The 12,785-nt window shown below is 33.9% G+C and overlaps 1 protein-coding gene across 1 annotated transcript; it reads right to left on the bottom strand.

Moving 5' to 3' along the window:
* Positions 1 to 4,541: 4,541 nt before the first annotated feature.
* LOC143228160 (U-scoloptoxin(01)-Cw1a-like) lies at positions 4,542 to 7,031 on the bottom strand. The gene is made up of 2 exons (XM_076459470.1): positions 6,998 to 7,031; positions 4,542 to 5,384 (listed from the first exon to the last, which is right to left on the bottom strand). The coding sequence occupies exons 1-2, from the start codon at positions 7,028 to 7,030 to the stop codon at positions 4,992 to 4,994; spliced, it is 426 nt and encodes a 141-aa protein (XP_076315585.1). The 5' UTR covers position 7,031; the 3' UTR covers positions 4,542 to 4,991.
* Positions 7,032 to 12,785: the final 5,754 nt, after the last annotated feature.

The raw sequence follows: 12,785 nt of genomic DNA, 5'->3' as shown, positions 1-12,785 counted from the left end.
TTCTTCATCGAACATACTCGCCCTTTCTGCCATGAGTACGTTATAATGTAATGATTAAACACATCAGTCATTTAGTAATGAATAGCCGAAGAACTGGTGGTGAAATGTGATCACTTTCTGTCTTACGTATAGTTTATTACAGCTAAATGAGGGATAGTTAAAGCAGTTGGACTTCGAGTGGCTTTGGGTAAAATTAAAAACAAACGCAGAAATAACGTTGTCACACTTATATGATGTCACAGTTTTACAAAATGTTGAATCGAAATGTCGTTAATAGGGTTAAACATTGTTGATAAACTACATGATTCTGGTGCTGGCCCGGCATGGCCAAGCGTGTTAAAGCTTGCGACTCCTACTCTGAGGGTCGCGGGTTCGCATCCTCGTCGCACCAAACATACTCGCCGTTTCAGCTGTGGGGCGTTATAATGTAACGGTAAACCCTATTCTGTTGGTAAAAGAGTAGCCCAAGAGTTGGCGGTGGGTGGTGATGACTAGCTGCCTTCCCTCTAGTATTACTCTAATAAATTAGGGACAATTTGTGCTCTACCCATCATTGGTACCGTATACTGGCTTCTAATACTGTAAGTGAAGAACGCCAGTATGCTACTGAAGCGCCATTAATATAAATTTGAAAGAATGTTCAAGAGAACTCTAGCGCACTACAGGACTACACATTTCACTTGGTGTCCTCAATGGCGACATTTTGTAGCTACATTCTAGATTTTTATAAAAATCAAATGAAATACGAACACTGATGTTTCGTTTATCAGTATTCAAAATACTGTTTATTGAACATCAACACAAACGTTCAGAAAATTAAAACTTCAATTCTCTGTGTATATACGGTTCAAGTAAACTATAAATTATGCGTGTATGTGACTTTAGAAACAAAGTAAAGCTAGCGTGCTCCTTGATCAAGTTGGAAGTTAAAAGTTAATTGTTCTTAAATTTAAAGCTCATTGTCGACTTCAGGACAAAACTAAAACAGAGGAGAGAGAAAAAATGTGACTACAAAGCTTCGTTTTTCTAGATACTTTTAATCGTAAAGGATTTTGTTAAACGTATCATTTTGGTTTAGTTTTTATCAAGCTCTGCTCCAGCTGGTCTATCTTGTTTGTGTTTGATGTGGAAGTTTTATTGGTGCCACTGTAAACTGATATGGATTTACTCAAGTTACAAGCCAATATAACAATCCCTGTGAATGCAAATCAACCATCCAACAAAGTTGTAAGTAATTTAACAATGGACACACTTTATTTATTATTATTTTTAGGAAGTTACATATGTGCATTTCAGGCCGAGGAAAATCATTTTGCCAGGAGTATTCTTTCAATTTTAATTATCTTGCGCCCCTTGCGGTATGAAAATATTATTAAGTTTGTAATTAGTTTAATTCAAAGTCGTTTGGCAATACGTATCAAATAAGAATAATAATAACCTATTATACAAACTATCTGTACATTTATATCTCTTTAACATTCAAAACACAAGCACTTAGATTTACTTATGCATCAACAAGTGAAAAGCGATTGTCTTTACAACGTTTCAATCATTTAAATTGGATATTTTTTTTTTATAATTAAATTCGTTAAATTGTTTAAAGAATCATTTTATGTTTTAGAGTAGGGGTCTCCAAACTACAGCCCGAGACTTCGGCCAACCAACAGTTTATTAAAATAGTAATATAATGTTTTAATGCATAAGAACAACAAATAAAACGTAATTGAGGAAAAGCCAGTGTAGTTTTGATACAGCCCGCCAACAGTTCATTAAAGTAATGAAACGATATAATGATATTATTATTATTTTCATTTTTAATGATATAAAAGTAAAAAAATACAACGTAAATGAGCCAAAGTCAATCGAGGTGAAAACCACTTTTCTACTTGCTGGAAAACGTCATATTACTTAGTATTATGTAATCTCACTTATCGATCCCAGTGCCCTGAAGTAGCATGTTCCCACGCCTACCCCCTGCACGTCCGATTGTGTTCATGAATGCTGCTGTTTACTTTATGTTCGAATTAATAGTTATACCTAGTTATTATGTCAGGAAAAGGAAAGAAGAGAAAAGTTTACTTTGAATGTCGTGTTTTAGGAACAGCAGAGAAGGTATGACTTTGTTATTGAATGACGTAACAAAGCGTTGTGCTTAATATGCAACGAGATTATTCCAGTGCTAAAAGAATACAACATTCGTATACATTATAAAAGTAAGCAGTCATCAAACTATTCTCAGTTCACGGGAATGCTACATTCTCATAAATTCGATGACTTTAAATGTATCTTGTTGTTACAACAGTTTGTATTTAACAGGAAGAAACCCGAGAATGAAGTTGCAACAAGAGCAAGTTTCCAAGTGGCACACATGTTAACCAAGAGAAAAACCATTTACAGATGGTGAGCAGAATTGAATTATGTATGATTGAAGTAGCCGAAGAAATTATCCAGAAAAAAGCAGAATTACTTAAGAATATTAGCCTTTCGACGAATACAGTTGCACGTAGAATCGAAGGCATTGGAAACAATATTGTGTCTCAGTTGAAAGATAAGGTCAAAGAGCTCGAGTGGTTTTCTATCGCGATTAACGAGTCAACAGATGTGTCCTACACTTTACAGGTATTATAAGACAGAACAATCACTGAGGACATTTTCAGTACAACCTGGAATGGAAACAGCTGGAATGTGTTACAACGGATGGTGGTAAAAATATAAGTAGTGCAGGAAAAGGTTTAGTTGGATAAATTTAGAAAGTTTTAAGAAGAGCGGGTTGTTCCAAGCTTATGATTCATCGTTGCATTATTCATCAGCAGGCGTTGTATGGAAAACATCTGTATCTGTCACGTGCCGTGCAGCAGGTAGTTCTAACAATTAACTTCATTTGTTCTCATGAACTCTGTTATCGTCAATTCCATGAATTTTTGACGGAAATAGAAGCAACATATCAAGACTTGTGTTACCACACTTCAGCTCAATGGCTTTGTTGTGGAAAGGTTATTTCTCGACTTTTTTGGGCTTAGAACTGAGATTAATTTTTTTTAATGAAAATCAATGCTCTCAATCGTTACTCACGGTTGAATGGCTTTGAAAATTAACTTTTTTCTTTTGACTTCACCACGTACCTGAATGAACTCAATCTTAGATAACAAGACGAAACCATGTTCATCTGTAGACCGATTTTAAAGCATTTCGGCAAAAACTATATCTATTTGAGTTCCAGTTGACGAGGAGTTGTTTCAGACACTTTTCATATTGTGAAAAGTTCAAACAAGGAAAGTGTTCTCTATTCCCACGTAGGTTTGTGAAACACATCCTCACTGATTTGAACCTGCAGTTGAAGGAGCGTTTTCCTGATCTTGATGCAAGCGCAACAGAAATAAGGATTTTCCAAAATCAATTTGATTGTGCTATTGATAAACTGCCACATGTAGTGTAGAATTAATTGATGTGCAATCCAATGACATGTTGAAAGACAAATACAAAGAGGGAAAACTGATAGAGTTCTATAAATGTCTTCCAGTGATCAACATGTTCATTTAAAAAGCTTTGCTTGTGAATTTATTTCAGTTTTTGATACTATCTATTTTGTGAAAAGATCAGCTTAATGTGATAAACATTTGCAATCACTTTTGATGTTAGGGAGCACTAACTTTGAACCTTAATTAAGTGTAATTTTATCAAAAAACATCAGTTTCATGCTTCTTATTAATGCTAAAAAACGACGATTCTGCGTCCTTGCCTAATTTTACCACGATCCCTGAGGCTCACGAAGTCTAAAGAAAAATCTATCTATCGGTAGTTGTTAAAAATTGCTGTTAATATCAATGTAGATCTCAAACAATAATAAAAGTCAGTAACATTCACGAAAAGAAAGGTCTTCTTTCATCCGGAACTGAGACAGGTTTGAACGAAAGTGTAAAATAACAGCTGCACATATTTCTCTATCACAAAAGCTGTTAAACAGATGGTCTAGCAAATCACATGACCAGAAAGTTGAGAACTATGATTTGAAGAACGCTGGATGAAAGACCAGAAACAAACGTAAAACGATCAATAAACCCAATAATTACAGACTTTGCATAAAAATTACGAAAGAACATGTTTTAATTTGAAGGAATCAATCAATTAATTTGTACTAATAAATAAGTAATTTCTAAAGTATATTACAAATATAACACGTCAGTGCTAAACTCGTTTAATCTAAGCAGCAGTTTTAAAAGTCAATAATGAAACATGGATACAAGTAATAGAAATATCCAACACAGATTTCGTTCATGGATTTACTATTTCTTTGAGGCCCTGCATGGCTACATGGGTAGAGGCGAGAGACTCGTAATCTGGGTTCGTGGGTTCGCATTCCCGTCGCACCATACATGTTCCCCTTTTCAGCCGTGGTGGAGTTATAACGTGACGTTCAATCCCACTATTCGTTGGTCAAAGAGTAGCGCAAAAGTTCGAGGTAGGTGGTTATGACTAGCTGCCTTCCCTCTAGTCTTACACTGCTAAATTAGGGACTGCTAATAAGGTCAATTAACCTTATCAAAAGATGTGTTATAACCATTATTTTATCCAATAACATCGTGGTGATTTAGAGAAGTAACACTAGAAAATTCACAAACAAATTAGTGATTATGTTTATAAACAAATTAGTGATAATGCTTACAAACAAATTAGTGATAATGCTTACAAACAAATTTGAAATGGTTGAGCATAATAAGAGACAGTAACCATTTGTATGGAATATCGTGTATTGAACAGACTATACGATGCTAAAAAAATATTGTTGTTAAAAATTATAAATTGGTTCTCAAGGTTATTAGCTTTATTCGTGTAGAAATAATACTGAATTAAGAAAGAAAACACAGAATCACCTATGCCTGCATTAAACCACTCTATAGGCTATACATGAAAAAGGAAATTGTTTGTTGCATACTGAAAAACAATATTCATAGACTGGTCAATTGATCATTATCTTATATGTTTTCCAAGTTTTATTTTTTCTGTACACGAGAACCATATCCACAAATGAGTTGATTTGCTCTCTGTACATCATCATAAGTCAAGAAAAGTGCGTCCTCAATTCCTATGTTGTCATTGACGAAGTAAAAGTCAGGAGCGTTTGCACAAGGTATAGCTTCTTCTTGGAAGACACAAGTGAGAGTCAGTTGGTTAAAAACGGTCTGGTTACCACAGAGAAAGCTGTACTGATTAACAATTTGCTCTCCATTATCCAACACCTGGGGAACACATACGTGGAATATCTGGCAATTGTTAGTCGTATCAGCATAATAGCCATGTCCAAGCCCATCACAGTAGAAACCTGTTTTTATACTGCCCACAATGAGCTGCGCGCCGTCTGGCAGTTCAAAAGCAGATCGTTTTGCCTGCCAGATGGAGAAAAAAAGGTCTTCAGTTTCCAGTCTTAACAACACTATTAATGCAGTCGTTTAAAAACTTTTACGTGAATTTGTTTAGTGAAAATCGTATGTTCTCATTCATTTCTGGAATAGAATTACAGTACTCTTTATCTATATGTAGTTTCGTATTAAATAAATATGGGCTACTTTCCAATAAGGCAAAGGTATATCTATAAACAGGTTGAAAACACAAACAAATCAATTTTTCAAATCTTCATATGAAAACTGAAACAAAATTTAAACTTTCTATAGTATCTAAATTGCAAGCTAGGGCACGTATCTGGCACCAAATTACGTTTGATGTGTTAACTTTAAATAAACATATTTCTTAAATAAAAGTAATAGAAACCTGAATGTGTTTGAAGCTTTTTTAGAACTTTGTTTCCTAAAAACTGCACTCGTCGACTGACAAGGTGACGATAAACTTAACATTTACTAATGTGTTTAACTGGTCACATCGTACAATACTAACAAGCAAATATACGTAATAAAATAATGATTTCATCATGCACTACACGTTATCGACGTATAAGATTCTCATGCGAGCCTATTTCTTAGTTTGTTTGTTCTTGACTTTGATTTAGAAAGCAATCACCCATTTACTCCATTAATTATGTGGAATAACTGACATTGTTTAAATCGGGTTAACATCAATACACATAAATGCATCATCTGGTAATAAGCGTATATATGTATGTGTTTTTATAGTATTATAGTAAAGCCATAGCAGCCTACCTGCTGTGTGTACTGATAGCATCTAACCGCTGATTTCACTGTTGGCAATCCGAAAACTTACCGCTGTCCATGTGGAGGCACGTGCAAGTGACTAAAACACTTACATATTAGTTTTATGAAATACGGTTTGCTACCTCTTGAGGAAAAACACCGTAGAAGACCTAAAATCTACAACGGAACTTTATTCTTCATTTCTCGATCAGTCTCCAGAAACAGTGTTAATAACCCATCAGAAAATAACCATCTTTTCATTTCTATCTCTTCACCGACGATCCGAAGAAGGTGGTGTTAATAACCCATTCAGCGAGCGGACTGTATGTGTGAATGTGTTTTATAACAAAGCCACATCGGGTTATCTACTGTGTCCACAGAAGGGAATAAAACTCCTGATTTTAGGGTTGTAAATCCGTAAACTTAGTGCTATTTCAATATGGGGCACGCGAGCGGCAAGAAGGTGAACTTATGTTCCTGAAGAACCCCGTGGGGTAAAGCTGGAAGGTGTACATATTTGTGACCACTTTCTTCAAACAACTAAAACCTGCCAAATTTAAAAATAAAATTTGCCACCAGAAGCTCAGGAGTAAGCCTGAAGACGTTCAAAACTGGGCTTCGATATCCGTGAGTACAGCATGGATTATGTAAAGTATAACCAGGAAAAATAAAAATAAAATAATTAAAACGGTTATTTTGTACACTTTTTTCAAACAGGAAACGGTCGGTCTTGGCATCTATATATATATATATATATATTGAATTTGAGTTATTGCTCTCAGTCAACAAAGTTAAGTCGATCGACCGATTAAGTTGAATTTTTGAGGGTGTCTGAAGAAGTTTCGCTGACTTACCCGTGGTAAGGAAAAGATCACTGCCATTAGCATGGAAGCTGCAAACGAGAATGTATAATAAGTAGTTGTAATAAAATAAGATCGAATGAAGAACACTTTCCACTTTTAACGTTGAGATATTTTGTAAGTCACAAAACAGTACTTGATCTATGAAAATTGTTGTAATATTTGAAAAAGATAGCTATATATTGTTACATATTGTTATCTATATTGTGATGTATATTTTCACTGTTTTGGCTTTTGTTTGTTTTGCAAAATAATTTGATTGTTTCCTTATTTTATTAAATATGAGATGTTAAAAAATACAATAATTAATCTTACCTACGAGTAAAACGCACTTCATCGTTACTAAAGTAATGTACTGTAAATCAACGTGTAAAGAAAAGTGATGACGATTTAGATTAAGTAAACACATTCAAAGAAATGTTAGGTATATATTATTGTAGTTCTTTCTGGTGAAAACAAACCAAATACACAACATAATTATATTCACAGAAGCTTCAAATTCTAACAGCTAATTATTAGATAAAAAAACAGAAACTCATACGCATATATAAATTGTAAATAATCTGTTAACTCCACAGGTATAATATCACAACAAACATAATATCTGTAAATATTATAAATCCTCTAACTAAGAGGGTTTTTTGTTTCAGATGAAAATTTCTGACACCAGGTGGCCAGCCAGCTATTTACTTACCTAATTTCTCTCGTTTTACGCTAGGGGGTATCACTAATTCAGCTGGATAAAGTTCGTTCCTTTTATACTCGCTAGATGAAACCCCGAAATGAGCCGGTTTCCATTTTGCCATGAGCCACCTGGAATCAGGTAACCAGATAACGAATCATCATTGGTTGAGAGTTTGAATTGTCTTCACGCCCATCTTATGTTTTTAAATTTATTTAACTGACAACATACAAAAATGTGAATAATCCTAGTTGTTCACTGCTACTCTTATTTAGAATTTGTGCTTCTTGGTTCACGTAAACTGTGTTCTCTTTACATTATTTTATTGTTACTCCATTCTGTAAACTCTCCTGATAATTTTTCTGATTAAAATAATATGTTTCTAATCACAGTTACCTTCACCATTTTCTATTTCATATGTTTTTGTAAAAACACTCCTAGTTTAGTTGTTCTTTAAACATGTCTAGTTTTAAAACCTTTTTTTTTCTTAATTTAATGATGTTACGTTTTTTCTCGATATATATATATTCCCACAAAGTTACTATTGAAAGTAACCGTCCCAAAATTTCAACTAACAAACAAGAGGTAACCCATTCCTATTAACTCTTGGTCTGCTCTTGTCTAATCGAACAGTGGAATTTGACAGTATCTGTTTTCGAGCATCTTTGACATGAAAGTGTGGGGCATTAGCGGTAACACAACACATAAACCGCTGCCTATAGAATTTACAGATTGGCCTTCTCACCGCTGGGAGCTTAGTGTCAGAGAACTATTCTTGTATTTTAACGTATTTGGTTGTTGTTTTATTTGTAACATGTACTTAATAACCAAGAAATTTATTATCCAAATTATCACATAAACGTGTTTCGGAATGTGTTACACGAAACATGAACCTTTTACCTCTCTTAAAAAAATAATTATTTTATCTGTAGTTTCTGTTAATGTAGAGATAAATATTCCAACTTAATTTGTCAGTTCAGTCGTTATGTTGCTGAGAAGTGTAACTATAATTAATTTATTTGTATCATTCCAGGGATTTTAATAATTTTCCCACAAGGTGCTCAAGAGATGTTTTCTATGTGTTCATGTGACAATAGTTATACTAGTTACGTAATTTTCCATGAAATAATCTTCCTGTTGACGTCATTCGTTAAAAGAGAATTTATGGTAGCAGTTCGTTTTGTTTTTGGTTAAGGAAAAATTGTTGATATGAAATTAAACTCACTAAAAGAAAATGTGGCATTTCCAATTAGTTCAGAATATTAAAACCATGATATCAAACATTACTTAACATTATATATGTAAAAAACGGCTGGTATGGGTGGAGAAAACACTATGTAGAAAAGCGAACAACGTTTCGACCTTTTTCAGTCATCGTCAGTGAAGATGTTTTAGATAGAACAGAAATTAAAAAAGATATATGATTTACTTAATCCACTTGTAAAACTGACTAGTTTTGCATTTTAATAATTATCTGACTAAGATTCACGAAACGAAAGGCAACAATGTTATGTCGTCATTTTATAACACTGATTAGTATTTCGATATTTTCTAAAACTTTTGGTATTCAGTGATTTGACTAATATATTGAATGAAATGTTACTAATTCTGTTCTAAGAAAATTTACGTTAATATTTACATATTTTCATGTTACTGATATTCACAGCTGATGAAAACCACCATGTATCTGTACATTACCTCTGATAAAAATGAAATAGAAACCCTAATACTAGAGCGCTGTGAAAAGGTGGACCTTTCTTCTTCAGTGACAAACTGGGAGTCTCCCTTTCCGATTCGCTTGGGATATAGGGTTATGAGTTATAGGGTTTCTATTTCATTTGTATTAAATCTTCTTGGACAAACGTGTTTTTAGAACATCATGAATATTCATTACCTATGATATAATAACCTGTTGTGGTTTTCTTCTTTTTGTTATATGTTTAACTCTCATGTACCTTTATTCGAAATAAAACTTTTATAAAAGAATAACACTATTGAATTTGTAGTAATTTATTAAGTATGGTTTTTAGTTGTGGTAGAGAAAAGAGATCATCTGTATGAGATTCTATATAAAAATATGTTGTGTTTTTCATCAATACCTTATTTAAAGAAATAAAATCCAGTCATTGTTTTGTATGACTTAAAAGTATGTAAATTATTCTTATACAGAATATTTTATTGAAAAAAACCGCCATAGCTTTCAATTGATAAAAAGTGAAAATAAAGACATTTGAAAATTACATATATATTTAAATGAGTTGGTAACTATCTTTACACAAGACCTGATGATACATACAATGGCAGTGTGTTATTGAAGAACTTGTTTGTTTTTTGTGAATTAGACATGGTCCGGCATTGCCAGATGGTTAAAACACTCGACTCGTACCAAGCATGTTCGCCCTTTCAACCGGGAGGGTATTATATATAGTGACGGTCAATCCCACTATTCGTTGGTAAAAGAGTATCCCAGAGAGTTGGCGGTCGGTAGTGAAGACTAGCTGTCTTACCTCTAGTCTTACATTATTAAAATAGGGATGACTGGTACAAGTAGTCTTTGTGTAGCTTGGCGCGAAATTCAAACCAAACTTTATACAACGAAATCTACAGACGTATACTCCGCAGACAGTACATTCAAAATCGCAACCCCACACTTAAAACTCAGATAAACACAATAAGGAATAAAATAAGAAATTTAATCAGACAACAGAAACAAGAAAACTGGGACACCTTCTGTACCGATCTAAATCACAAAACTGATCCTAAACAATTCTGGACACACTTGAAAAGATTTACAAATACAGGAACAACAAACACAGTATATCCACCACTGGAACTGGATGGAGAAACAGCATACAATAACACAGAAAAAGCCGAGATATTTAAAAAACACCTAGAAAACACGTTTAAGACACATCATGAACCAGACATGAACAGATACTTTTATAATACAGTCACAAACTTTATTGATCAAAACAGAAGCATTTTTACACCTAAATTTCCAGTCAACACTATTACACTCCAAGAAAAAACAAAAGACTGGAGCACTCATCAACTGATAAAACATATTACTGTAACAGAAGTCGTAACTGCTATTAACAACACAAAAAACAAAGCCCCTGGAGAAGATGGTATTCAAGCTATCCTCCTAAAACAAGGCACTCAGAGATTATATGAACACCTAACAGCGTTATTTAATCTCTCACTATCAGCTGGATATATCCCCGTTTCTTGGAAGGAAGCAATAATATTAATGTTCCACAAAGAAGGAAAGCCAGCGAATAAACCAAACAACTACCGCCCGATTAGCTTAACCAGTTGTATTGGCAAAGTATTAGAGAGGATAATTAGTAATCGTCTGTCAGTTTACTTAGACGAAAATTCAAAATTACCAGAAATTCAAAACGGTTTTGAAAAAACCGCCAAACTACAGACCACCTGATTCGACTTACAGAATCAATTACCGACAGCTTCAACAAAAAAAAAGAATGCACTGTAGCTCGACATTGAGAAAGATTTGACACAGTTTGGCATAATGGTTTACATCACAGATTACATGAAATGGCATTACCCAGGAAACTATTCGCTAGCTGTCCAACTTCCTGGATAACAGAATGTGTAAAGTAAATGTAAATGGGGCCCACTCAGGGTCCTTTTCACTTGAAGCAGGAGTCCCGCAGGGAGGGGTTGTTAGCCCTATATTATTTATCATGTACGTGAGTAATATGCCTCTGTCGGACCTAAATTTAGGTTATGCATCACAGTTCGCTGACGATGTAGCAGTCTGGAAAAGTGCCCCACTCCGTCAATAGCAGCAACGAACCTACAACCAGTCCTGAATAACATCGAACAATACTGCCAGAAATACAGAATCAAAATCAATATTCCAAAAACCCAAGTCATATTATTCAGCAGACTGAATAAGCTGAAAAAAGATCCACCAAAACTATATATGAATGGATCACTTTTACTGACTGCTACTTCTGCTAAATTTCTAGGTCTAACCTATGATTCAAAATTAACGTGGCTACCACATATTAAAAATGTACTGATACGAATCTGGAAAAGAGCAAACTATGCAAGAAGTCTTTCAGGTAAAATTCAAGGAACATCACCAGACAATATACTTAAAATCTACAAAACGTACATTAGACCAACAATAGAATATGCATCACCTGCCTGGATTAACATAGCACCCACACATGTACAGAAACTTCAACGTATACAAAATTCAGTACTAACTTCAGCATATAAAGTACCACGTAGCACCTCAACCACATTCATGCACAAGTATGCAAACATAGATACAATAGCTGAAAGACTCTTGCATAATTCTCTAAAATATTTCAATAAGAATTGGCATAAAATGACTTAATGTGTGATCTCGACAGATATCACGTACATGATGTAAATGGTCCTAAATACCTCTTCCCTTTTAACATATATTTAAGAAATGTAACACAAGCTGGCCACTATGCACTAGACACTTAGTCTTTGTTTCTTTTTATTATTATAATTATTATTTTCTTTTTTAATCATTATTATTATTTTTTCTCTTTTTGAATTATTATTCAAGTATTGAATAATAAAAATTATTCTTACTTTCATTTTTGGGTGTGTACTACAAGTAGTAGTAGCATTCTCTCAATAGAGAAAAAGGAAAAAAAATACAAAAAATATATATACATATGAAAATACAAAAAAAATATATATAAAAAAAATTAAATGAAGAAAAAAAAAACTTCTTGTTCGTCCATGCATGGACTGAGCCCTGAAATGGGCCTGAGTATGATGTTATACTTTTACTCTGGCCCAAAGCTTAAAAAAAACAACAAAAAAAACCCCTAAAGACAGACGCTATAATCGTTCGGGAGGGAGGAAGAGGTCAAATGTACCTGATCCTCCTGGGTATTTTACAACATGAATACCCAAATACCGACACAGTGAACTCTACTGATACGATGACATGTCATTACTATTTAATGTCTTTAGCTAAAGTGCTTACACCACAAATCTGTAGTTTGTCATATGCAAACGACAAGTAGTTTAATAATATTTTTATAAACTGCAATTGTTGTAAGTGTTTACCTTGCTTCTGTACTT

Source organism: Tachypleus tridentatus, chromosome 10, assembly GCF_004210375.1.
Source record: "Tachypleus tridentatus isolate NWPU-2018 chromosome 10, ASM421037v1, whole genome shotgun sequence".
NCBI classification, from domain to species: domain Eukaryota; kingdom Metazoa; phylum Arthropoda; class Merostomata; order Xiphosura; family Limulidae; genus Tachypleus; species Tachypleus tridentatus.
Note: the sequence above shows the minus strand (reverse complement) of the source record. Positions and strands in the feature narration are given on the sequence as shown.

What these genes read in the sequence shown, in the direction of transcription:
- LOC143228160 (XM_076459470.1), bottom strand. Translation starts at nt 7,030, where the DNA reads ATGCTAATGGCAGTGATCTTTTCCTTACCACGG. An exon ending in TGATCTTTTCCTTACCACGG is followed by an intron (nt 5,385 to 6,997) that starts GTAAGTCAGCGA and finishes TCCATCTGGCAG; the next exon opens with GCAAAACGATCTGCTTTTGA.